Source organism: Lissotriton helveticus, chromosome 12, assembly GCF_964261635.1.
Source record: "Lissotriton helveticus chromosome 12, aLisHel1.1, whole genome shotgun sequence".
Classification (NCBI taxonomy): domain Eukaryota; kingdom Metazoa; phylum Chordata; class Amphibia; order Caudata; family Salamandridae; genus Lissotriton; species Lissotriton helveticus.
In genome coordinates this window covers 847,959,991-847,986,640 of record NC_136073.1, presented here as the reverse complement: position 1 = coordinate 847,986,640, position 26,650 = coordinate 847,959,991, and the positions used below count along the sequence as shown (strand labels likewise).

Genomic DNA, 26,650 nt, shown 5'->3' with positions numbered 1-26,650 from the left:
AGCCTATTGCTCCTATTGGCGCTGGCTATAACAAGATTAACTACTAGCCATGAAACTCTACAAGTGGAGAGAGGATGTGGCGTAATGGCCAGAGCTGTTGACTTTGGAGCTGGGGAGCCATGTTCAAGTCTTCACGTAGGCTTAACATCCTGTGATTCTGGGCAAAATCATTGTAACCTATAGCTTATGGTCAGCACAACAGGGCTTTCTACTCGTATGTTAATTTAATGTCATATTGAATATTTGGACACTTAACCAGGTACAGTTTCAAAGAATATACATCCTCAAAGTCTTTACGGTGTTAAGTGAAATAGATTTTTAAAAGAGGTCAAAGAAGAGAAATTATGACAACAATAAGCTACTTTAGGTCACCACATGAAGATTGTCTTTGTAGCAAAGAGAAGAAAATGAACCAGTTTACAGGATATTGACATAATCAGATTTTTTGCTTACCCAACATGCTTTACTCAAACAGAAGGACACTGACACTCCTATGAGTTGTAGCATAGCTTGTTTATTTTTTATACATTTTTTTCATGTTTTTTTCTTTTATTTTTTTTGCATAGGGAAAAAACCCATATTCACTTGCAGATAAATTGTATGTAGGTAGAGGAGTATTGTAATGTCAGAATACATGGTAATAATCAAATATGGTGAAAAACGCACCAGGGGGCACCAAACCCATAGCCACTTAGGACGGACCAAGTCCCCGGTAGAGGGGCTAGCTGTGAGGAAGCAATAGGGGGGAGACCAGCCTGGCTACGCCTATAAAACACGTGCAGTGCAGTCACATGTCTCAAACAACCCCCAAAACCTCCCCACTTGAATAATGAATATTGCAATGTTTTAAAGGAAGACTTAGGGACTTGGGGGGCACCGTTTTAGGGTGCAGGAAAAGAAGAAAAATGTGGCGTGATTTCCGGCTGATATAAACAATAAGAAATTGCAATGTTTGGGGCATGATTTCCGGCGCCCTGGTGCGTTTATGGGTATGTGTGCAGCAAGCAAGCAAGAAACGGAATAAGAGTATAATTATTGTAATATCTGTAAAATATAATGGGAAATAAAAAAAATGAAATCCTCAGGAAAACAAAATACAAATGTAAAATGTGTTCTCTCTGCTCCCACGTAATCTCGGAGAAATAGCGTCCTTCTCCCGCCCGCTTCCACCCCACCCCCCACCCAGCCTCCTCCAAGTCTACAGCAACACAGAGATTCGCAATTAAAATTAAAAAAATGCAAGCAGTGGTGGTCTCCAAAGGAAAAGGTGATACCTGGTTGGTAGATGATGGGTGATAGGGGCTCTCTGTCCATGCCATGTTGTCTGCTACTGCTTGTCGGGGAGATAGCCGACAGGGAAAGGGGCATCCTGGTGGTCTAGTATTGAAGCGGGCCAAGAAAAAGGAGTAAGGGGCAACACTGAATACAGGGGTTGGCCCAGAAAGGGCAGACTGTTCTGTAGTGTACACCTGGGTCTTCACCCCTGCATTTCCTGAAGCCCCAACTCCTCTCCCACTGGGGAGGATAGAGGATGGTCAGTTGTGGTGGCAGATCCAGGGTGCTTTGTATCTGATGCTGGATTAACAGCCACGATACGGAGTCGGCTGAACCACCAGGTGCTATCTCGGCACCCATTGCCATATCCGCGTCTCGGCTTATTTTCTATAAGGGCTCTTAGAATGGATATTGCTGAAAGGGTTTAAAACAACTCCTACTGGCCCTTTTAGTTGTAATAGTGTGACAGGTCTCGACAACAGCACACTTTCTTTAAACAACAGCCTTTTTTCCTAATAAATGTCTTTAAACCTAATCAAGATAAGTATGCCCGGGGTTACGGTCAGGCCGACACAGTACAAAGGGTTATTCGTTTCTGAAAATGAACATCAGAAAGTGCCTCTAATAATTGACTTCGTTTGTCTTGGTTGTTCAGTTATGGAACGACACCGATCTTGTAGTGGCGTAATGACCTAAAACATTGGTAAGACCAAATAAGTCATTTGGTCATCTTCCGAGAACCAGCGGTACATCTGGAACCTAATCTATGAAGCAGTAATTGCTGCCGAAATAGGGAATCTTGGAAGCACTCCTCCGATACGCGGTGACGGCGACCATTGGTAAGATTGTCAATGGCAAACATGATTAAAGGTGACCCACTGTGTTTTACACAGCAGCCCCTATTAGTAGGGAAACCTCTTTTTGGAGGATATGAGGGATTAATGGGGAAGGATTATTTAAGGTTGCCAACAGTACCGAAATCAGAGGGTGTTCAGCAGCCTAATCACACATCTTAAGATTTTTTTGTAGTGCTATTTTCTATTAAAATACAATATTAATTTGATTCTGTCTACCTCATTGTGGCTAAAAAAATACCCAAAGGTTTGTTTCAAACAATGTAGATCATTAGACACCCTTAGGGTGAAACATTTGCAGCCGGGATGCTGAACGACAGCTCCCGAAACATTTCCTTAACCTGGAAGGATTCAGGGTTTGTTGCATTGTCTCCCTCAATGAAGCTTGGGCCAGTAAGCCCAAACAAGGAAGAAAGGTAGGTAGGCACGCTCAGTGCATGGAGAAGAAACACAACTCCTGGGCTCTCTTCACTGATCTCGCACCTCATCTCTGACCCATCAGGTCACACTGCTGAGTCTCATGAGCTGAGAGAGCTGCGTGATGCTACATGGCGACTGCTAACTAAGGGCCTAATTTAGATCTCGGCGGACGGGTTACTTCGTCACAACTGTGATGGCTATCCCACCGGTTCTAGCATTCTGGGCTACCATTGAAGTCCATGAAACTTAGTGTTAAACAGTAAGAGCATCCCGATTATCTTCAATTTGGACCAATGTTAACCTCTAAACTAGCATTTATCTATGCAGCAGTAGTCATCGAGAGCAGCATTCAGTGTGGACCGAAGTTTATCTATGGTCCACCAGGCACGCAAAGACGAAGGCGTGCCTATGAAACTAGATTGATATACGTACTAAGGTTCATCTATGAATCAACATTCAATTGTTAAGCTAGGTTTAGCTATGGAGCAATATTCATCTATATAACTAGGTTAATTTGTCAGCCAGCATGTAGCTGCTAACCGGGTTCAACCGACACACATCTATACCCCAATGTTAGTCATTAAACTGATACTTTCTAAGAAACTAGGCTCAAACGTGTGCCAAATTTAATTGATGTGTCAGACAGACATTCTTTGTGGACCAACATTATTTTATGCACACTGAACTGAGGAACGAACATTCTTCTAACGGTCAATGTTCTGCGATTCACCAACATCCATCCACAGATTAATGTTCGCCTAGGGACTCATGTTCCTCAATAGACCAACATTTTTCTGCAGATCAAGGGTCTTTGCTTGCCCAATATCATGTAAATATAAGGAAATTCATACTATGTAAAACATTAATGGCCCTCTAGATACTGACCACTGGTGATTCCGAAAGCGATATCCGATGAAAAGTGCTGTCACCAGATTTTAAGGGCGGGATTGTGTAGGCAACGCTAATACTGTTGGCAACGTATTGCCAGCTCTCCGTCTTGACAACAGGGCAAAGGAAGAGGAGGTCCCCAGTGACTGTGACAGTGGCAGGAAAAACAAAACCCCCATGCACAGGCAGTATGAATGCACTTAGTTGACAAAGCAAAGCCGGTGTGGCAAGCGGAAGCATGGAGTGTCTGAACTGATCAGACCCGTCAACAAACTGATAGACAGGGCGGAAAACAGAAAAGCCAGCAGCAAGCGGTTAGAGGCACTCCTTGTCAAGGTTTATCTATATATATTTTTGGTATTCAATTATGAAGACGCCTGCTGGCTTTTTTTCTTTTCTTTTCAGCACAATTGCAATGAATTAATAAAAAAACAACCTTTAGCTGGTGCATGCTACGGGTGGAACGGACTCAAATGGAAGCTGGTTGGTTTGATGAAAAGCGGTTAATAGGGAATGCAACTAGAAGGGGATACGGCCAATCAGCTTCCCTTCTGACTTCCCCCTCTCACACATAATGTCTTATTTCTTATGTTATACTGGTGAGGTGGGCGGGATGCAATGTCGGGAGTTAAATCGGTTGGCCACCCAGATGTCTCAGTTGAGAGTGATCAGAACTCCATGGGGAAGTCTTTTAAGATGGCGACAAGCCTTTAATTTAAAGTTGGTGGTGGAGTGGGGATCTATATGCCCCTAGACTGATGTAGCAGGCAAATAAAATTGAAAATAACAATTGCCATTCATATCGACCCAGAATATAGGGGTCAGCTCTTTAATCAATGCCGTGTTGGGTGATGTTGGAATGGCTGTACGTCTTAGCCATGCCAATGGATTGTCTAGCCTTAAGGAAGTTGGCATGCAAAAAAAACTGTTCCCCACTCCCCCCCAGACAGGTAATATTTATTTCGTGGGGAACAGCTCCTGGACTGACCCGGAGTTTTCAGACATGAAGGCGTGACCCTCAGCAAAGCCCCCTTTCTCCAGTGGAGCACACTGCCATGAGATAGGCCCTTTATAGCACCAGGTACATATATACTATGTGTACATATATACACTTATATACATCTGTATGTATAAATACATCTATACATATGCTTGTACATTTCAAGAGAATGCCTAGACGCTGCCGAGTAGCTTGGAGACACTGTAGTGCATGAATTCTTCAGCAAGCACCACGCAGCCTTGCAGGCATGGTGGCGGGATCAGTTTTCAGGAGGCACGACTCCAAGATGGGATGAAAATTCCGAAAGTGGGAGGGCACGGTTGACATTGTACTGCTTATATGTTGAGGAGGGGTCTTGAGTCAAGAGGAAGAGGATGTTTACCAGCTGAAAAGCCAATAGCCAGGAAGAGTTGCCCTGGCATCCATCTCAGATGTGCATTTCTTCATGACATCCCATGTCTTACGTGGCTAAACAAGGGGGCGTACCAAGGAACTGATTGTCAATGAACACATGTGGAGGGCGTGACTTTCTGTTGGGTTCTGACTCCTGCTTGCATAACATTGACTGGATATCACCCATCCATAAACACTGCTGCGATGTTCTCACTCTTTGTCTCAAAAATAACTATATATGTGTGTGTGCGTATGTATATATATATGTATATATATATATATATATATATATATATATATATATATATATATATATATATATATAATTTTTTTCTCTAATTATTACAATGAAATTCAGAGAGACACAACATCTGGGGCAACTGTTCAAGAGGGACAAAAGTGTAAAAGGCTACCAAACATTAGGTTCTATTTGGTTCGCTCTTTCAATATATATATATATATATATATATATATATATATATATATATATACACACACACACACACACCACTAAACAGTAGTAATGCAATATCACATTCATTGGTGAGTTGGGTGATGGAAAAGTCATTCTTCGTAAGTGCTGTAGACAGGATTGATTCATGCATCCCTTTCCCTCACTCAACCATGAGAAGAATGTGGTATCACACTGGCTACTGGTCCATACACTGTGTATGCCGCATTGTGTTAAACATTAACAAGCTACTGGTTGCATACATTACAACCTTCGGTTACATTTACAAAATTTACTGGGTTGAACGCTTCGTCTCGCCCATATGGCATAGAGATATGATCGACAATTGATGCACGCCAATAAATTAATTTGACATATATTGAGTTGAGTGCTAACTCGCACTAGAAAACATATATTCTACCTCTTGCCATGACCTTCCAAGTATCCCTTGAATGTAAGATGATTCTAAATTCAGAACACAAAACAAACCCCAGTGTATCATATTGAGAGGAATCCCGAAAGCAGGAAACGACATAACACAAACATTAGGAAGGTGGATTGAAATGATGGGTGCCTTGAACGACACAGAATTTGCATATTTCCTTCTGGTTGGTGGAGTCAACAAGCACAGTGAAAGTATGACATACCAAACTTTTTCCAAAGACTCAACCTTCTATACTATGGAGGTTTAACCATATTACAGGCATCCCTACCATTTCACGGTGTAGCATAGCAATGACATCATCACAGTGTGCTCTGAGGTACCGTGCTGGAGACATTGTTACAAACTGCGAAGAAGAAGTTGGTTATGGGACAGTGCAAATGTTTACAGGGCCTGAGGTGCTGGTCCCACCCTTCCAATGGTAGCCATAGATCAGACGCGATCAACATTATTGGAACGCATTCTCTTTCGGCTGCTTCCTGAAGAGCCAAATCAAGGCGCCTTCATGGGAATAAAAAGTTTTTTCGCGATCTTCAACATTTACCTTTAACATACCTCATTACTCGTCTCACTCTACAGTTTAATGTATCCCCATAACACGAGTTTCGTACGGGGCCCTTTCGAACAATTTGAGTCCTTTCAATGCACTGGTATTGCAAGCTTCACTGACGAAGGACGCTGGTTTCCTCGGAGAGTGCTTAGTTCAAGGAATACCACCAGAGCCCTCAGTGCCGGAGGACTGGAAGCTAAGTGCTATTGTGCTGCAGAGCTCCAGAATACTGGATTTGAAGAAAATGGTGTCAGAAGTGGGACTATGCCCCATATCTCAAGACAGAGAGCAGCACATGTTGGTTGGCTTATTTAGTGAATACAAAAAAATTGTTTCCGAGGACAGGGAGTTGGGGAGATGTGATTAAGATGTGACCCGGATAGTAATTCAGCAAGAAAACGCTAACAAAACCAGGGACGTGAAAGTACTTTTTGGAGAGTATTGAGCGTAATGCAGAAGCCAGTAACACCATGGACGCCCTTGTTGTCCACAGGTTCTGACTCTAAGCATGGTCACACATTCTGATGAGCAGACGGGACTTTACAATAGTATCTTGAGTCGTTTGCTCATACAGTAAGCATAGTTGGGCTGCTGCAAGAATATACTGAGTGTGACACACTGCTTGTCCATTGCAAATAAAACCTAAGGGACTTTTAAAAGTTCAGAAGGCCTTTTGATCTGATACGGTCCTCTCACCAGAGGCCCCTGACCTGGGCGATGGCAGGCAGCTTCCACTTGGAATCCCACCACATGGGAGCATGCATCTAAGAAACACCGAACAGTGAGGATGGGAGATTCTGGCGTCATCACTGGCCTCAATACACCATTGTCAGACAGATCTACACTGTAGTTGTATTTCTGTGCCTTTCCTTGTGGGAATGCATGCCTGGAAATCCTTGTTTTCAAAAAGCACTTCCTTTCCAAACATGAATCCCTGAAGACTACCAGAGTATGGGCCAATCCGATTATTTCCCACGCGTTCCGTTTACGATGTCTACCATGAAGGTCTCGGGTACCAGCATCAGGCCCTGGTTTTCCTAAACATGTTTTAAATACTGGTGTTGCCGTAACAACGCATTCAGGTTTAGGGGTGATCTGAGGAGCAAACGATCCTCTCAGGATGAGTGTCTCTCACATGCAGGGTACCAAAATGGGCGTTGGGGGCTTTCATTGAGCCACTGTGAGCTTTCTGCACCAACACATCATTCTCAACACATTATTTTAAATATTTTTAAACACATTTTCTAATTTTGTTATTTTTGATAAAATTATCTAACTACCAGCATTGCATTGCTCTGGCAGAAAAAAAACTGTACATTGCATAAAAAAAGTTCTCATGGGGAATGGAGGAAAGGGGAGCCATAGGAACGCAGACCTTGGAATTCAAATGCCTTTTCATGCATATCCTTGTCACCGCCTCCCCATCTTGCCTAGCATCATAGAAAAGTGGATCATTAACAAGAAAATTGAAGAAAAAAACAAACAATCAGTTAGGAACAATGAATGCGTTTAACGCCTTCTCAGCATTCCTACAAAACTTCTCACACATTATATTAAAAAATAAAAAACGCTGACACCCAATTGCCTTCATTTCATGAGGGGCGCTCGAGCTTCCCTGTATGTCACATTACTTCGATGTAGGTAGGCGCGTGCCACCATTACGGAAGGAAAGGCTGCGGCGACCTAGAAAGAGGTACACGCTTACTTTCCTTTAAGTGGTGGACATACAGTTAGGTGCCCTGAGGAGTGACTCCTCGCAGTAGAAGGAGACCTTCCTCGCCTCGTCTAGGACAAGGATACAAGTGCTCGCATAGTCAATGGAGTGACACTCTAAGACGTCATTCTCTTTCGTTGGTTGCCTATACTTTTTAAGTATACAAAGATGCAAAAATGAGTTACAAAAAATATGAGTACAATCCATGAAAGCTTTGCACAACTGACAGGACAACCAGCTGCTTCTCTAGCAAGGGATGCACTAATTGGGTAATCTGTGCACCATTAGGGACATATGACCACACGTATGAAAACTGTACAATAATAGGTTCAGATTTGAATCATCAGATGGATCCCATAGGAACAAGATAGGATTTAATCAGAAGCAGGATACACACCAGAGCATCTCCTCGCCTATGTCGCTGCTGATGACAGGAGATATTGTGCATCGCATCAATGGAGCTCCATTACACCCTTCTCTTTTCACCATCCTTATGCTCATCCAGGTGAAGGAAGAGGGTAAAAGAAGTGAGTTGGAAACACAACCAAACTCCCTATACACTGATTTCGTACTATATGCTTTCTCAAAGGTTCTCTTTTCGTACCCATCCTCCCACAACTTCTTTGCTCGTGACCGGGCTTTACTTTTCTGATGATTTTGTGTGTCAATGTTTAAATCAAGGGCTGATAGATTCACCCAAAAATCATTTAAGAACAATTTTCACTGAACCAGCTGATCTGTCTGAGTAGCACTCTTCTTGTTGTCAAAGTATGAATTCTGTCAAATTCCAGCAGAAAATTGTAATTCTACCTTGTGAATACTTTCCGTGACAATGGAAAGTTGAATATCTTTTGATGCGGAGCGGTCTCTGAAAGTGGGAAATATGTCCACCCAAAACAGACCACAATTTTAGCCCATACTAATGGGCAAAGTATTGAGAATACCCTCTTTTTCCTTCTTTTAGGATGTCTATCTCATGCAGCAAGTACAATTCCAATGGGAAAGTTGGTGGAGTTTGCTGAAATTGCCCAAGACTTACTGAGCTGAAACATTTGGTTTGTGCCAAGAGGCCAGTGAAGAGGCCTCAGCAAGCAGAAAAGATTAAGGAAAGAGAAAGCCTCAATATCTGGACTTAGAGTTAGATGTTTAGGGTGTGTTACTGCTTTGACTGAATGTTCACATATCTAGAACGGTGGATTTGTGAAGCTGGCAGAACGCAAATTAATTACGTGGCCCATGGACCTCATGAAGCGTCCACATGAACCTCACGTGGGGGGTGGCCTGATATACTCACTTCAACTCATGCAAATTTCCAATAAATCCAAAGTTGGTTTCAACCCTTAGGGCCAAGCTCTTCAAGGTTCTTGTCTCTGAGTTTCAGTAAGTCTGGGGTCAAACACCATCAAACTCTTGTCGTAATCCAACGTCCTACCTTGCCTAAGATATTCCACCAAAAGGGTCTACCCCTGTATTCCCCTTCTGAACATGCAACCTCTGCATTGCACAACCTTGAAATGGTGAAAACAATCTCATCCGTGCCATCCTCTAAGAAAAAGAGAAGGCGCTCGCTGCTTGTGTGAACACGGTGGAAGCATTCTGATGTGTCGCACAATGATTTGTTTCTGATATGATCAGTCAGCGGAACGGACACAACTAGTTTTGCATATTAATCCGTATTATACCTGCAGCTCTCTGGAAGACAAACGCGATGCTAGATAGAAGAGCAATAAAAAAGGCAGGTCTTTTGGACTGCTGAGATCAGACTCCAGTGGCAAACAAAATTCTCTTTTGGATGGACCACTATCTAGGTTGAGATGGTTGAACGGTGAAAAGTGGCCACCATGCAACTGACGCAGAAAGTCACACGATGAAGTCGCAAAGCAAACTCCTTGATCGACTCTAGTTTTCATAAATTGCTCTTTTGGGGACAATGAGACAGAACATACCCATCTTTCCATCAAGGAGGATCAATTCCCAATTTGAAATATATGGACATGTCAATCTAGAGGGTTTTATTGTCAAAGTTAATAAGGGGATCATTATGGGAAGGCTTTTTAAAGCCACATAATGCTGTGCTTGATAGAGTTGAGACGGAAACTCTAAAACAAGCTAAGCGAGGAAAGTATCCTCTGATGATTCTGAAATGAATTCTGCATCGCCTGCACTTGTCCCCTCTGAATTCTGGGCATGGGATATTAAGGCATAAGTGCATGCAGGCATATTTCCTAATCCCTACCGGGAACACACAAACCAAGTTTTCGAAAAATGGCCGCTAGCGATGCTTGAGTAAATGCCTGATTTAAAATGTGGAGCTTACGGAAGAATCAAGCACGTGCTCAATGCATCACCACGGGCAGCTAGAGCCGCATTGATGCCATGCTAAAATATGGCAGAAATAGCTCTGAAAAATTCAAATTAAGCAATTTCAGCAACTTTCACACTGTGTGGCTGTACAAATGGCAAAATGTCCTCTTTTTGCCAGAGTCAGAACATGCAGCTATATCTGTGCAGTGGTTAATATTTATCGTCAGAAGGCAAGGCACATGATGTGGTATCAAAATTCGTGCAAATTTGGAATCTTTTTTCTAGTTTTCTTTTTGTTATTTTTTTTTTTAGATTTTTTCTGTTTAATGATAAGGACTGGGGGTTAAAACCTGGAAAGGGGGTGGGATTTTCACTGTTTGCCATGCATGAGTCAGATGATTTCTGGAGCTCAGGAAAACACCAGCTCTCTAATAAAGCACCATGCAATTCTGACCGTCTTTTGCCATGTCTGTTAGCGCCCCGGGATGGGTACCACAAGAGTTTTGATGCACCGACTTCTAAAGATTGTGGAGGAAGAGTAGGATGAGTGTTTTCCAGGGCACATCAGTTATCATTTCTTGGCCAAAGATGCTGGAAAATCACTCTGACTTGGCTTTGAGCCTTCTCTTGCCGTGCCATGCATGTCCGATTGCGGGGATGCATGAGATAAATGACAAACGCTTGACACACACACACAGTCGTGGATGGTCACGTAGAAACTGAGCAAGCGTAAAAGAAAAAACTGGCGACGAAAGAAGGGATGTTCATCTGCGACACTTACAGTGTTGCTCCACAGCAGCTTACTCTTTGAGATAGTCAATGCTGTGGGTGATTGCCTCATTTGACAGATGAACTCTGTAAGTGCTATGGTGACACAAGTACATGTTGCCCCATTCATGTGGCGTGGCCAAGCTATCGTCAGTGAAAGCTGCAGGGAGCTATGTGGTCTTATGGGTGTGCCACTCTGGCTAGATTTGTAGGCACTCATGGCAATGCGAGGGTCATGATGAAAGAGTGCTACTGGTGCGAGATGTAAGAGTAAGTCGAAGTTTTAACTGCTTAACCGCGGCGCAAATTCCGCCGCGGTGAGGCGGTTTGATTAAGTGGGCGGGGCTGCATCGGCCAATGGACGTGTGCAGCACTACGGAGGTAGTGCTTGCGACGGCCGTTGGCCGACGGGTGCAACGAAAGGGTTAAGTGCTGTTTAGTGTTTTAATTTTGGAGGGGGAAGAGGGTTCGAGAAGACGTTAAGAAAAGTGGAGCAAGGCGAGCTGGACTTTTATCCAGCTGAGACACGAGTATGTAGGAGAAAACACCTCCGGCACTGAGATAAGGTTCTCCATAGTACAGCCAATCCTGACCCTTCAATTGTCAGTGATAGGCTTCAACAGCAAACAGTGGTACAGTATATTTAACACAACTACAGCCACCACCTGAGGCATAAGTCAACAGAGTACTAATTAATGAAACTCCCAGGTCACCCTGCATGGGTTTGAGTTGAAATTGATTGGACGATAGAGGGAGGAAGAGGCGCGGAAAGAGACAAAGCTAGACCATTTCAGGTGCTGGTCTTTTTTACTCCCTTATTTCAGTTAGCGCATCATATTCACATGTGTCGTGTTTTCTGTTCCTGGCACTCAACATCTGGGGAAGATTCTTCCATAAAGCCCTTTATGCTGTTAGTAGATATTGAGTCCCACAGAGGCGCGGATTTCTGTAGTGTGGTATTGTGGGACAAGAGCAGAATATATCCTATTAAAACCCAATGACTGACAACGAGGATTCCTGAAATTGAATCCATTGTGTCTCCGTTTGATGACAACACAATTGACCTGGAAGAAGTTAAAGGGTGATCTAATCTTATTGACATTGACCATGACCCAGACTACTACTAGGGAAAGCAGTGCTTGCCCTAGCACTAGACCGTATCGTATTGGCTATCCAATGCAGTATCGCGGTGCAATTGGCCAGTATCTCTGTATGACCCATGTGTTGCGTCATACAAGCACATGGATGCCTGGACGTCACCATCTTCCAGTGCTCTCAGATAACACAGCTGTACTTTGAAGCGATCTGGATTCCATCCTTGTAAGCGTGGATTGCCGTCCAAGTTTCCAACATGTGAATACGGTTTGCGTCTGAAGGGGGTATGCTATCTTGAGATTTCTCCCATTTGGGCAAACACTTGACCAGGACTGATCGAGACTGCATTGGTCCTGCCTTAAAAATAAGTGAGGAGCAGGTCGGTTGTATGGCTATATATCCACCGCTGTGGTAGCGAAAAATGAAACCATAGTCTCAGACCACAAAGATACTCTGAAACACTTAGTAAAAAAGAGGCACTAGTTAGGAAGTTGATTTTCACTGAGTGTGTTTTCACTAAAAACCTTACTCCAATGTGTGTAACACCCTTTGAGTCTTAGCTTATTTAAACCAGCCTTTCCATGTCCTCCAGTGTCCAGGTATAGCTTGGTTTGTGTCCACCGATTGACACAAATACATAGCAAGTACTAGGATTCTAGACAGCACTGCTGGTGAAAGCCCACCATCGTCTTCAGTGCTCACCTCCCATTTCCAGAATTCCCTGTCCAGGGACCTACGACAGCTCTAGCAATGAACTCTAGTGCACCTCTGCCTTTCCAGGGACGAAAAATTCTCAGATAGCTCTAGCTCCACCTCGTTCTGTAGTTCTTCCAGGCTTTCTCATCACAGTGTCTGTGTCATTCCAGTTCTGCACCTCTGTAAGCACAGGTTCCGGCACAGTAGGTGTGCTGAGCACAGTCAAGCACAGCGGGTACTCCTTTTGCTGAAACCCACAGGAAGACTATATAATTCTGGGTAAGTCGTGGTAGGTATGGCCAGTTCAGAGTTCGGTTCGTGCATCGAGCGTCCGAGAACTACATTACCCTCAATGCCGTGAGAGGGTAGAAAAACTCCATAACTTCACCCACCTGTCCCAAATGATCTGGAACTGTACCCCTGCATGATCAGGGACCACATTCATATGTCCCCAGTAGTCTGGAGTTAGGGCATCTACCATGACAGAAGCTTATCCTCACGCCATGAGGTCTGCCACAATTGCCCATGTGCCTACACTGTAATTAGCCTATGCTTGTTTTCATTAACTTTGTGATTGGCCTGGGTTTGCAGCCAGCCAAACAGCACTGATTGACTTAGCATCCCGCAAACATGAACAAATTTTCTTTAAAAAAAAAACAAAACAAAACAAAAACATTAGTGCTCTCCCTTGTCCCCCCTCCCCCTTTACCCACAAAAGTGCATGTCCATCTCAAGAATGTGCAACACAACTCAAGGACACCCTTGCTCCTCACCAGGCACTCAAAGAGGGGGGAGAGCAGGCAGGCACATCTCTCCTACCCTTGAACAGCTATTTCTCCCTCCCTCATCCAGACCAAGGCACGAACCCAAGGAGGCAAGTGTTGGCCGAAATGCACAGCCATGCCGGTGCTCCTTGCGCTCGCTCAGCTTATAGACCACAACATTCTAGATCCAGGTCTTCAATTTTAAGGCATGGAATATACAGGATTTAGAGAACTGATATAAAAGGGATCTTGCTTTCCATACTCAGATGTTGTGTCAACCAGAAATATGGGGGGCAGGATCTTCGAAACTCTCTATCGCGTTGAATTTCCACCACTTCTCAGTTATTTCCAGTTTGTAGTAGCTGTTCAGAATGTACGCAAATGTGTCGAGAAACACATATACTTCGAGCATTGTCTTGCTATATTTTTTCGCAACCCCCTCCCCTTTTTTACCAGTCGTATGGGTGTTGGCTAATAGATACCAGAACTCAACAAAAAAATTTAAATATTATCCTTATGGGAAAAGTTACATCCTCTGCAGTGCGTAAAGGTGGGGTTCTGCATCCAATCGGATCCAATCACAGAAGGCTCCGCCCAAGTGAGGTGGAGCCCTGGGTGGAGGCATTTTCTTTCTACCTCCAACTCCCATTATTGTTAACGGGTGTCCACAGCTTGCCAGATGACAAGACTGTTTCCACTGTCAAGTGATTTTATATATATGACACACCGCGGAGATCCGCCCACCATCCCACCACAATGCTCCCAGTTTTCGTTAATGAGCGGCAATGCCAATCCCATGTTCCACCCTACATTGCAAAGTGGCAGCTTCGAGAGGCAACTTCAAGGGCAAGACGAGTAGATGTTTTTTCTTCAAAATCCAACAAGATATTAAATGGTGTTTTTTTTCAATTCTGCAAATTACAGATATAAATGAGAGGAATTTTCATATAAAACTGTTACTGGGCCTCTGTTGTTCATTAAAAAGGATTTTCTCATTTAAAAAAAACCTTTGCATAAAGAGAAGGCTGAAATTGTGATTGCTGTGGGCAGAAAAGAGAGCACGCCAAACATTTTTCATAGCCAGTGCCCGCTTGAAAGCTGTTTGCAGAAGTAGAAAGTGCCAATTTCACCCAGGTGGCCCTTTCAGTAGCCATTTAAAAGAGTGATGTGCCAATTTTCAACATGACCCTAGAAGACCAAAGCTTCCAGCAGAGATGTATAACCCTTAGCCTCTAATTCCCTGGAGAAAAAATTGAATTCCACCTCAACGACTGGTGGTGACACGTTGACTTGTTCTTCAACAAATTTGGGGGGGGACCATGTTACAAGAGTGTGGCAGTATTGCCTCTAAGGCATGAAATCATTTTTGTGAAAATGTAAAATGTTACCTATAGACATTGGTTAAGTCTAATAATACTCAATGTTAAGTTGTTCAAATTGTTTGCTTGCACTGCAGGCAAAGTTTAACTCATCATATGCAGCAGTGACTCAATTTTCTCCAGATGCAGCACTTTTTTTTGGGCCAAATGTTTCTCCTCTCGACGAGGACAGCCCTTGACCTAAAGCAAGCCCCGGTCCTCTAAGGACAGTTTAACTTCTGCAGTTGTTTACAATCAGCCCAATTTAAACCTTCTCGTATGTATTTTTTGTCTTGTTGGATGAAGAATAGACACCTATCTCGCAACACCTGGAGCAACACACTTTGCCTTTGTTTGTTTGCCCTCGCGGCTCAGACGCAGAACTTCACCTTTACACATCTTCCCATCTCTTGAATCATCTTTCACTGTACAGACCAAGGGGTTTGCATGGCACAGAAGACACTTGAAGTTATGCCCTCCCGGATACATTTTTCATTGATCTTGTCCTGTACACAGGTACCAAATTTCAATGGGGCGATCATGAAGTAAAAGGAGTTTTCTAACCTCTCTCCCAAATCCCTGCATGGTAATAGCCACCATTGAAGAATATGCACCCCCAAAAACCCTACTTTCCCTTGCACACAACATAGTAAGTTTCAGATCCCCTCAAGAACGTGAAGTGCACCCCTCGTCTTTTGCATCCGCTGTAGGAGCTACAAGCGCGTTGAGGAGGTTAAAGTGCACTCCGCAGACAGAACGACCAGAAACCAAGCCTATAACTCCAAGCGGATCCTCACCGGACCGTCCTAATAGCAAGAAGCCGAATGCGACAAAGAGAATTCGATTTGCAGTCCATCAGGAGACAAAGATGCTGGGGAGATTGGGAGGTTGGGAGACCTGTTCACCCTATGAAATAATCAGGGATCCAGGAATGGAGGATGGGTGAAGCGGCCCATGGGTCTCAGGGAGCTTCAGCCAGTACGGAAAGCCTGATGGGACCGCCAAGATGCACCAAAGCCGGAGTGGAGTCGTCAATACCTTGAAGGAGATTGGACGCGGGGCAGAGGGTGATCACCCCTGGCGAATCATGCAGAGCTGCAAATGATTTTGCTTTCAAATGTCTATTGTAAAAAAAAAAGATTCCTGTCGATTCCACCACGGATTCTCCTCCGTTACTCCGCTCATCTCCCCCTCCACGTCTTCCTCGCAGGTTGGTTGCATTGTGGTTTTGCGTTTGTCCCATAGCGGTGCCCTTTCAGTTCATCACTTGTTGCCGCCATCCTGCCTTCGGCTGGTGCTTGCTGCCTGCTCGTCGTCATGTTATTCGGTGTTCAGTTTAGCTTTTCTCTCTCTCAGGCTGCCCAGAAGACAGGAGCAGGGTAATTCTCCGAGCTAACCCAGGTACCAGGGCTGTAGGAAATAGAGACACAAGGGACATGGTGGTGTTAGAAACAATAATTACAGGAAGAGAAGAAATCTATTTTAGAAGTCCCTTAAGGAGCAGCAACTGTTCCCACTAACCCAATCCTCACCCATTCACCCGCCAGTCATGATTAAGGCTCCTGTTTTGCTTTTTTACTGATTTTTACAGATAAATGTAGACAGAAAAACATTTATTTTCCTGTCTGTATTTATTTTTAAAGGAGGTTAAAAATGGAAATTGGGTTGTTTTTGAGTGATTTTAAATGCTGTCAATCACAACTGCCAGGCCAATAGCTGTGTTGATTGAAAGGTACTTGGGTTAAAAAAAAAAATGAATTTTGGTAAAGAGCCTTAAACAGCAGTAGATATGCACAACCTTGATGCTAAAATGTGCATGTTTTCTTAGAAATGCATATATTATCATCTGAGTGTTTTTATATCACTGAAACCTGTCAGGCGTTCAGGCATGAGTGTATATTTATCGGTTAAATAAATGTAGACATATACTCGTTTCAGATTCAGATTTTCACAAAACCCAAAATAAATATGGATAAATACAGATGAAATTAGCAAAGAATAAATATGATAAATACAGACAGAAATATCAAAAAACATAAATACCATAAAACCGGGAGCCCTAATCATGAACAAGAATGAATCTTTAATGAAGTATTTTATTTCTCCAACTCCCTCACATATTCGCCAATACGCTATGCCTCGTGTAGACGTTTGCGGACAGGGTACTCGGTCGCAAATGCAATGGAATACAGCTTGCCAAATACGTTGTCCACCCTCTCCGTCATGCGTTGGGCGGAGCGTCGGTTTTCTGTGTATGAGCCTATTTAGCGCTTATGGTTTTATGTCCTTTTTTTCTGTAATGAACGGAAACAAACAATCATGACCCATATATTGTGGGAGAAAACTTCCAGGGTGTGGGTACTAATATTTTTTTTGTCGAAAAAAACTCCCATTTTCTGAGTTCATTGATGAAAAACAAAAAAGTTTGGTGTGCTGCCACCTTAAAAACAGTAGCCGTGCAGCAAACTTTGAGTGCCTTCGCAGGACTCACTGTCGGCCCCTGCGAAGGCACAGACATCACCGCAGGGGTGGCGGTGATCTCTTAATTAGACGGTGGGCCGCCCACCAGGATCAGAGGACCTTACTCTATCCATCCAAATGCACATATGGGCCTCTTTGTCTTAGTCCATCTTTTATCTTGACATTTATCTGTTTGCCTACGTTTATCTCTCCATATATATCTATTCATCTGCCCCTTTCTATATCTATTTCCCCTACAGTTTATTTTTCTAGGAAACTATCCATTTACCAATTTCATGTTCATTATATGTCTACCTGTCTGTGTACCCAACAGTCTGTTCCTTCACCTTTCATCTGTACACCTATTTATCCACCTTTCAGTCTTAAGGTCTATTCACCAGCCTTTTTCTCCATCATCCCAGCCAACAAATGTCATGTCCGGTCTCTTGTACGTTTGTCCATCTGCCTAAAACTCCATATTTCTTCCCCTTCCAGTCCATTACTGCGAGCTCTACCCCAAAATGGCTGCCCTTGCAAACTCCCTCTCCAGGACCAAAATCCTTAAGACCACACAGGATGAAGAAGATGAGCCCCAGTGCCGCTTCACTAAGGTTACTTGCAGGACCACAATGTATAAATGGTCCTCTTTAGTATATGGAAATCTAACTGCACTATTGTTTTTATGATGGTCACCTTGCAGGTGAACTTGGACTATATTCCAAATAGTGCACACTTTTTTTTTGGCCTGAAACAGGTAGGACATGGCTGTACTCATGACGAGCTGAGCTCGTCATAACCGCCGCGGAACGCCCACGCGGGGATAATTCCCCTCCTGTGCGGGGCGTTCCATTGAGTGGGCAGAGTCGTGACGAGCTGAGCTCGTCATGAGCACAGCTCCACTGTGCTGCATGACGAGCTGAGCTCGTCACAAGCACCACTGCGCCGCGCGTGCTCCCCCCTCCCACCCCCATGCACCGCGGGGCAATTAACCCTGCGGCAAAGGGGTTAACTCTTTAAGGCAAAGTGTGAAAACATCAAATCAAATCAAATGTATAAAGCATACGGCTACTCTACAGAGTGTCCTGGCGCTAAAATCTTGTCGACCACTGACCCAACAACTACATTAGAAGGGAACTATCAAACAGCCAAGTTAAGGCTCTGTTCAAAGGAACCTTCATCTTAGTACCACGCAGGTAAAGAGAAAGCCCCTTCAATCCGGAAGCGGCGGGAAACAACATTTACAACGTAACTTTTACAACGAACTACCATTACAACGAAACTTTTACAACGCAAAAACTTTTACAACGCATACCATTACAACGCAGGATTTTACAACGCAAGTACTTTTACAACGCATACCATTACAACGTAAGTATTGGTAAGTATATAATTATTTTTTAAATATTATATGTTTGGGTTTTTGGGTAAAGGGGTATTTTTAGAGTTCAGGGTAAGTTTTCAGTTTTTGGGTAAAGGGGTATTTTTAGGGTTCAGGGTCAGTTTTCAGTTTTTGGGTAAAGGGGTATTTTTAGGGTTCAGGGTCAGTTTTCAGTTTTTGGGTAAAGGGGTATTTTTAGGGTTCAGGGTCAGTTTTCAGTTTTTGGGTAAAGGGGTATTTTTAGGGTTCAGGGTCAGTTTTCAGTTTTTGGGTAAAGGGGTATTTTTAGGGTTCAGGGTCAGTTTTCAGTTTTTGGGGTACAGGGTTAATTTGTAAAAATAAAATAAAATTATATTTAAATTAAATTAATTAAATGTAATTAAATAAAAATTATTTATATTTTAATAATTTAAATTAATTTAAATTAAAAAAAATATTTTTAGGGTTCAGGGTCAGTTTTGGGTTTTTGGGGTACAGGGTTAATTTGTAAAAATAAATTAAAATTATATTTAAATTAAATTAATTAAATAAAATTACATAAAATTTAATTATATTTTAATAATTTAAAATAATTTAAATTAAAAAAAATATTATATACTTACCAATATTTACGTTGTAATGGTATGCGTTGTAAAGGTACTTGCGTTGTAAAATCTTGCGTTGTAATGGTATGCGTTGTAAAAGTTTTTGCGTTGTAAAAAATTCATTGTAATGGTAGTCGTTGTAAAAGTATGCGTTGTAACGTCATACATCCGGAAGCGGCTGGTGCAGAGAAAGAGGTGCCTCTTCAAGTCTTCCTCTTAGTTTTAGTATCATTGCTAGTAATACATCCGATGAGTGCAGAGTTCCAGCTGTATAGTGATGAATTAGTCTTTTGGCCAGATAAGCAGGACCTGATAGATAAAGGGCATGGTGGGGCAACACCAATCGCTTAAACGTCACTCTTTCCCTGATTGGCAGCCAATGCAATTCCATAAGATGTGCATGGATTTTGTTTTTTCGGAATATTTAGCAGAAGCCAGTCTGCGGCATTATGTACCAATTGGAGTCTTTGAAGTGGGTACAATGGAAGACCCTCGTATAAAGCACTGGCATACTCCAGGAGCAAGATTTTGAGAGCGTGCACTACCATCTTCTGCCACTAGGTGGGATGGAGCAAAAACAGAAACTTTCTCAAAGATCTGAGGAGTTCAAAACAGCTCCCCACCACACTGTCCACCTGGGAGTTGAAGGACGATTTATTGTTGAACTTCACAGCAAGGTTCCAAACCACCATGGCAGGAGTTGGAAGAGACGGAGCAGAACTGGGAAAAACTTGGGGTGGGGGAACTAGAAACGTAGACTTTACAAGGGTTCTGCTCGGCTGGACCCATTTGTAAGTGACATATTGCAGAGCCCTGAACTGAAAGACTATCCCGTACGGTCAATGCTTCATTTATGAAAAGTGGGTGCAGGACCCAGAGTTTTTTCTTAGGAGGCCTGTGTTGCCAAATCCCAGGGTTATAGAATCCCAAGGCTGCGTAGTCTTGATTCTGCCTCATGCCTCTTTCTTCCTCCCCTGCACTTCCTGTCTCTTTATCTCATGAATACCGAGGCTGCCTGGTCTTGATTCCACCTCATGCCTCTTTCTTTCACCACCCTACACTTCCTGTCTCTTTATCTCATGAATACCGAGGCTGCCTGGTCTTGATTCCACCTCATGCCTCTTTCTTCCACCACCCTACACTTCCTGTCTCTTTATCTCATGAATACCGAAGCTGTCTGGTCTTGATTCCACCGCATGCCTCTTTCTTCCTCCCCTGCACTTCCTGTCTCTTTATCTCATGAATACCGAGGCTGCCTGGTCTTGATTCCACCTCTCGCCTCTTTCTTCCATCACTCTACACTTCCTGTCTCTTTATCTCATGAATACCGAGGCTGCCTGTTCTCATGGGCGACCGCAGAAATTTTTCCAGGGGGGGAAATGTTAACATCATCACCATCCTCCGACATGATGTGTGCCAGGTGGGGCACAAGAAACACTGGGGCGCAGGAGGAGTCATGGGGGCAGGAAGCAGGCCGCATATGATCTCATACACCATAGGGTTGTTGTGCCACAGCCATCTCTTTCTTTTGTGGCACCCAAAAATCTATACCTGCCCTGGTCCCTAAAATTACCCCCTAGAACTCCAAACCCCATACCCACCCTGAACACTAAAATTACCCCACCCCCCAAAACTCATACCCTCCCTGAATCCTAAAATTATGCCCCTGGCACCCCAAAACCCATACCCACCCTGAACCCTAAAATTATCTCCTAACACTCCAAAACCCATACCCACCATGAACCTTAAAATTACCCCTGCCCCCCCAAAACTCATACCTGCCCCAAACCCTAAATTTACCCCCCTGGCACCCATAACCCACACCCACACTGACCCCTAAAATTGTCCCCCTGGCACCCAAAAACTCATACCCACCTGAACCCTAAAATTACCCCCCTGGCATCCCAAAACCCATACCCACCCTGAACCCTAAAATTATCCTCCTGGCACCCCAATCCCTAACCCACCGTGAACCTTAAAATTACTCCTTGGCACCTTAAAACCCACACCCACCCTGAACCCTCAAGTTACCCCCTGGCATCACAAAAGCTGAACACTACATTCTGATTGTGTATTGCGCCGTCTCACTGCTCAGGGAGGATCTGCTGGTCCGGATCGGCTCGCCCTGGTCCGGTTCTGCTCACCCTTCTCTGGAGCTGTTCTGCCGGCCCTGTCCCTCTTCCGGACCCACCAAGCCTGCCTCCGTGCCCACTGCCTGGACATGCTATCTGTCTGGCCTGGTTCTTGCTCCTTTGGACCTGCTGTCTTCACTGGCGGAGTTAGAACACAGGTCTCATTTCTCTGAAGCTGCTCTTCCTCACCCAGACCCCCCCACTCTCCCTCCACTTGCTCTCTCATCTTCCTTCCTCCCTACTTCTCGGTCTCTCTTTCCCCACGGCTTCTCTCTCTCTTTCTCTCCCCCCTCTTCGTTCACTCTCACCCCCACAGTATCCGTCTCCCCGACCCCACTAAGTCTTCCTCTGTCCTCCCTCTCTCTTCCTCCTCCTCATGTTGGTGATAGGGAGCCCTCTCAGAAAATGCGAGCTGGAGGTGACGTTAAGTGTGAAAGCACCAAGGTGTGAACCAGGAGAAGAGGTGGGGGAGGGGGTGGGCGGCAGGTAGAGGGTCAAAGGGGGCACTGGCTCTCAGAGAGGTGAGACGGGGCGGGGAACAGCCTGAGGACAAAAACAACACCAGAGCAAAAGGCAGACGCTACTCTTTTATTCAAATGTGACTATTCTTTCTGCTTAGTAATTTACTTAACAGCAACTGTTCTAGGCAGTCAATCACTATAATCCAATAATTATTTGAAAAGACTTTGCCTCAATCTTGTTATTGTGTCAAAGCGCGCTATAAAGTCCGAGGTCTCCTGCGCTTCTGACTAAATTATAAGATGGGGGTAAGGGTGGCAGAAGGTACTCAGAAGGATCTAGAAAAGAGCAGAGTCTCCAGGTGTTGTCTAGATGTGACATGCGATGAGATGCACAGGAGTTCACCTAGAAGAGAGTGCCAAAGGGACGGTGCAGGCAAATGAAGCCCGCGGCTTGTCCTACTGAGCCCTGAAATGCACAGGTGCTTCAGAATAGAACAGAGAGTGCGAGCTGGAGAGGAACCGTGGCTGGAGCACCATGTGTAATGCATAGTGGCATGGGCGTCCGCAGGGGGCAGGGCCGGATTTAGCGCTGGTGGCACCCAGTGCAACAATGTTAGTTGGCGCCCCCAATGACCACCTCCACCACAGATTCTCTCACTAGCACCCTTTAACAGTGACCAAGTCTCCATAACCGCTCTCTCTCAGATGCATTGAATTTGTTATAGCATTTAGTATGTCAGAGCACTTTGCATCACATACACATTACACAGACAATCAATCATTCTTGTGTAAAATCAGTGTATAGGAAATTTTACATAAGCCAAAGGACAAAGGGGCATATTATCAAGGCCTAGCGATATTTTTATCGCCGCATTTGCGTCCGTTTTTTGGACGAAATGCGACGATAAAAATATTGCTTTATTTACAAGAGCACGCGAATGAGTGTTCAATGGGATTAGCGCTGGTTTCAACATTGCATCGCCTTGCATCGCTAAAGAGATGCAAAGGAGGCGTTTCCCATGAAACAACATGGCACATCATCACTAACCCTGATTCTCTCCATTTTCAAGTGTATCGCTAACACATATAGCGATATTATAATCAGCGCTAACCGGGTTTTTCGCAGGTTTGTAACGCCTGCTATTTTACTTACTAAGCCATATCTATAATGGGATATGGATTGTTATGCTGAGTCCACGTCTCCCATTATAGATTAGGTTTTCCCTAAGGCGGTTTTCTATCGCTGGGATTCCGGCGATTTCAAATCTTTCTGCCGCTTTTGCCTGGATTTCTATCGCCTGGGCGATGCGCCTTGCTGATAGTGCGCTCACCAGGCGATAGAATAATGCGACATGCGGCGTTAATTTTATGCACGCTACACACGGCCAACGATAATTATCGCTGCCCGTTGATGATATGCCCCTAAAAGTGTAGGAGTCACATGTCATCCATACTGGTAGGCAGTATATTTTAGGAGTGCTTGGTGTGGAGAAGCACAAACTCAGAGTCGAAAAAGAAAAAGCATAGTTAGGAGTTTTCTTTAATAATAAGAATCAATTTTTACCCAAATTAACCCTTTTTGCAACATTAATCAATGTTCTATACTTAGCAGACTGTATGCACTTCTATGATGAAAGTTAATACCTCACTATTCTATATTAGGACCTTAAGTTATAAATTGCAAGTAAGAAAAGGATACCTCTTTTAAAAGCAGTAACCTGCTGATCTATTTACATTAAATGCACTCTTTAATCTACTTGGTACACCTTCTTTGCAGCAGGCATATTAACCCTCTGTACTACCTGCACATAAGTCAAAAACCTCAACTACACAAAACTCTGATCTCTGGCAAGGAAGAACATTAATCACAGGAGTTATCTTTACATTTTTGTGAGGCCCCATAATTGCAGGAGGAAAGGAACGCGCAGCAGGTGCTTTTAAAATCATAATTAAAATGTAAACACGGAGCCCACAGGAAGCCAGCACCCAGCGATGGCACCAGTCACACCGCCCTAGAGCCGGCCCTGGCAAGGCGGCAAGGAGGGGCACTCCAGGGGGGGGCAAGCGCCCTTCTTTGCCCCCCCTGCGGACGCCCATGCCTGTTCTTGATTCCATCTCACGCCTCTTTCTTCCTCCACCCTACACTTCCTGTCTCTTTATCTCATGAACACCGAGGCTGCCTGGTCTTGATTCCACCTCATGCCTCTTTCTTCCACCCCCTACACTTCCTGTCTCTTTATCTAATGAATACCGAGGCTGCCTGGTCTTGATTCCACCTCTTGCCTCTTTCTTCCACCCCCTACACTTCCTGTCTCTTTATCTCATGAATACCGAGGCTGCCTGGTCTTGATTCCACCTCATGCTTCTTTCTTCCTCCACCCTACACTTTCTGTCTCTTTATCTCATGAATACCGAGGCTGCCTGGTCTTGATTCCACCTCAAGCCTCTTTCTTCCACCCCCTACACTTCCTGTCTCTTTATCTCTTGAATACCGAGGCTGCCTGGTCTTGATTCCACCTCGTGCCTCTTTCTTCCACCCCCTACACTTCCTGTCTCTTTATCTCATGACCACCGAGGCTGCCTGGCCTTGATTCCATCTCATGCCTCTTTCTTCCACCGCCTACACTTCCTGTCTCTTTATCTCATGAGTACCGAGGCTGCCTGGTCTTGATTCCACCTCATGCCTCTTTCTTCCACCCCCTACACTTCCTGTCTCTTTAGCTCATGAATACCGAGGCTGCCTGGTCTTGATTCCACCTCATGCCTCTTTCTTCCACCCCCTACACTTCCTGTCTCTTTATCTCATGAATACCGAGGCTGCCTGGTCTTGATTCCACCTCATGTCTCTTTCTTCCACCCCCTACACTTCCTGTCTCTTTATCTCATGAATACCGACGCTGCCTGGTCTTGATTCCACCTCACGCCTCTTTCTTCCACCCTACACTTCCTGTCTCTTTATCTCATGAATACCGAGGCTGCCTGGTCTTGATTCCACCTCATGCCTCTTTCTTCCACCCCCTACACTTCCTGTCTCTTTAGCTCATGAATACCGAGGCTGCCTGGTCTTGATTCCACCTCATGCCTCTTTCTTCCACCCCCTACACTTCCTGTCTCTTTATCTCATGAATACCGAGGCTGCCTGGTCTTGATTCCACCTCACTCCTCTTTCTTCCACCCTACACTGCCTGTCTCTTTATCTCATGAATACCGAGGCTGCCTGGTCTTGATTCCACCTCATGCCTCTTTCTTCCACCCCCTACACTTCCTGTCTCTTTATCTCATGAATACCGAGGCTGCCTGGTCTTGATTCCACCTCATGCCTCTTTCTTCCATCAACCTACACTTCCTGTCTCTTTATCTCATGAATACCGAGGCTGCCTGGTCTTGATTCCACCTCATGCCTCTTTCTTCCATCACCCTACACTTCCTGTCTCTATCTCATGAATACCGAGGCTGCCTGGTCTTGATTCCACCTCATGCCTCTTTCTTCCACCCCCTACACTTCCTGTCTCTTTATCTCATGAATACCGAGGCTGCCTGGTCTTGATTCCACCTCATGCCTCTTTCTTCCATCAACCTACACTTCCTGTCTCTTTATCTCATGAATACCGAGGCTGCCTGGTCTTGATTCCACCTCATGCCTCTTTCTACCACCCCCTACACTTCCTGTCTCTTTATCTCATGAATGCCGAGGCTGCCTGGTCTTGATTCCACCTCATGCCTCTTTCTTCCACCGCCCTACACTTCCTGTCTCTTTACCTCATGAATACAGAGCTGCTGGTCTTGATTCCACCTCATGCCTCTTTCTTCCTCCTCCCTACACTTCCTGTCTCTTTATCTCATGAATACCGACGCTGCCTGGTCTTGATTCCACCTCACGCCTCTTTCTTCCACCCTACACTTCCTGTCTCTTTATCTCATGAATACCGAGGCTGCCTGGTCTTGATTCCACCTCATGCCTCTTTCTTCCACCCCCTACACTTCCTGTCTCTTTAGCTCATGAATACCGAGGCTGCCTGGTCTTGATTCCACCTCATGCCTCTTTCTTCCACCCCCTACACTTCCTGTCTCTTTATCTCATGAATACCGAGGCTGCCTGGTCTTGATTCCACCTCACTCCTCTTTCTTCCACCCTACACTGCCTGTCTCTTTATCTCATGAATACCGAGGCTGCCTGGTCTTGATTCCACCTCATGCCTCTTTCTTCCACCCCCTACACTTCCTGTCTCTTTATCTCATGAATACCGAGGCTGCCTGGTCTTGATTCCACCTCATGCCTCTTTCTTCCATCAACCTACACTTCCTGTCTCTTTATCTCATGAATACCGAGGCTGCCTGGTCTTGATTCCACCTCATGCCTCTTTCTTCCATCACCCTACACTTCCTGTCTCTATCTCATGAATACCGAGGCTGCCTGGTCTTGATTCCACCTCATGCCTCTTTCTTCCACCCCCTACACTTCCTGTCTCTTTATCTCATGAATACCGAGGCTGCCTGGTCTTGATTCCACCTCATGCCTCTTTCTTCCATCAACCTACACTTCCTGTCTCTTTATCTCATGAATACCGAGGCTGCCTGGTCTTGATTCCACCTCATGCCTCTTTCTACCACCCCCTACACTTCCTGTCTCTTTATCTCATGAATGCCGAGGCTGCCTGGTCTT

General features: G+C 44.5%; 1 protein-coding gene across 4 annotated transcripts in view; it reads right to left on the bottom strand.

Moving 5' to 3' along the window:
• Positions 1-494: 494 nt before the first annotated feature.
• The window catches only part of NFIC (nuclear factor I C), a 322,708-nt gene continuing 296,552 nt past the window's right edge, over positions 495-26,650 (bottom strand). For all 4 annotated transcript variants that reach the window (XM_078669818.1, XM_078669820.1, XM_078669817.1 and 1 more), the window contains one exon: positions 495-16,382. In XM_078669818.1, the coding sequence (XP_078525944.1) occupies positions 16,365-16,382 (18 nt within the window). In that variant the 3' untranslated portion in view covers positions 495-16,364. The remainder of the gene's footprint in view (positions 16,383-26,650) is intronic.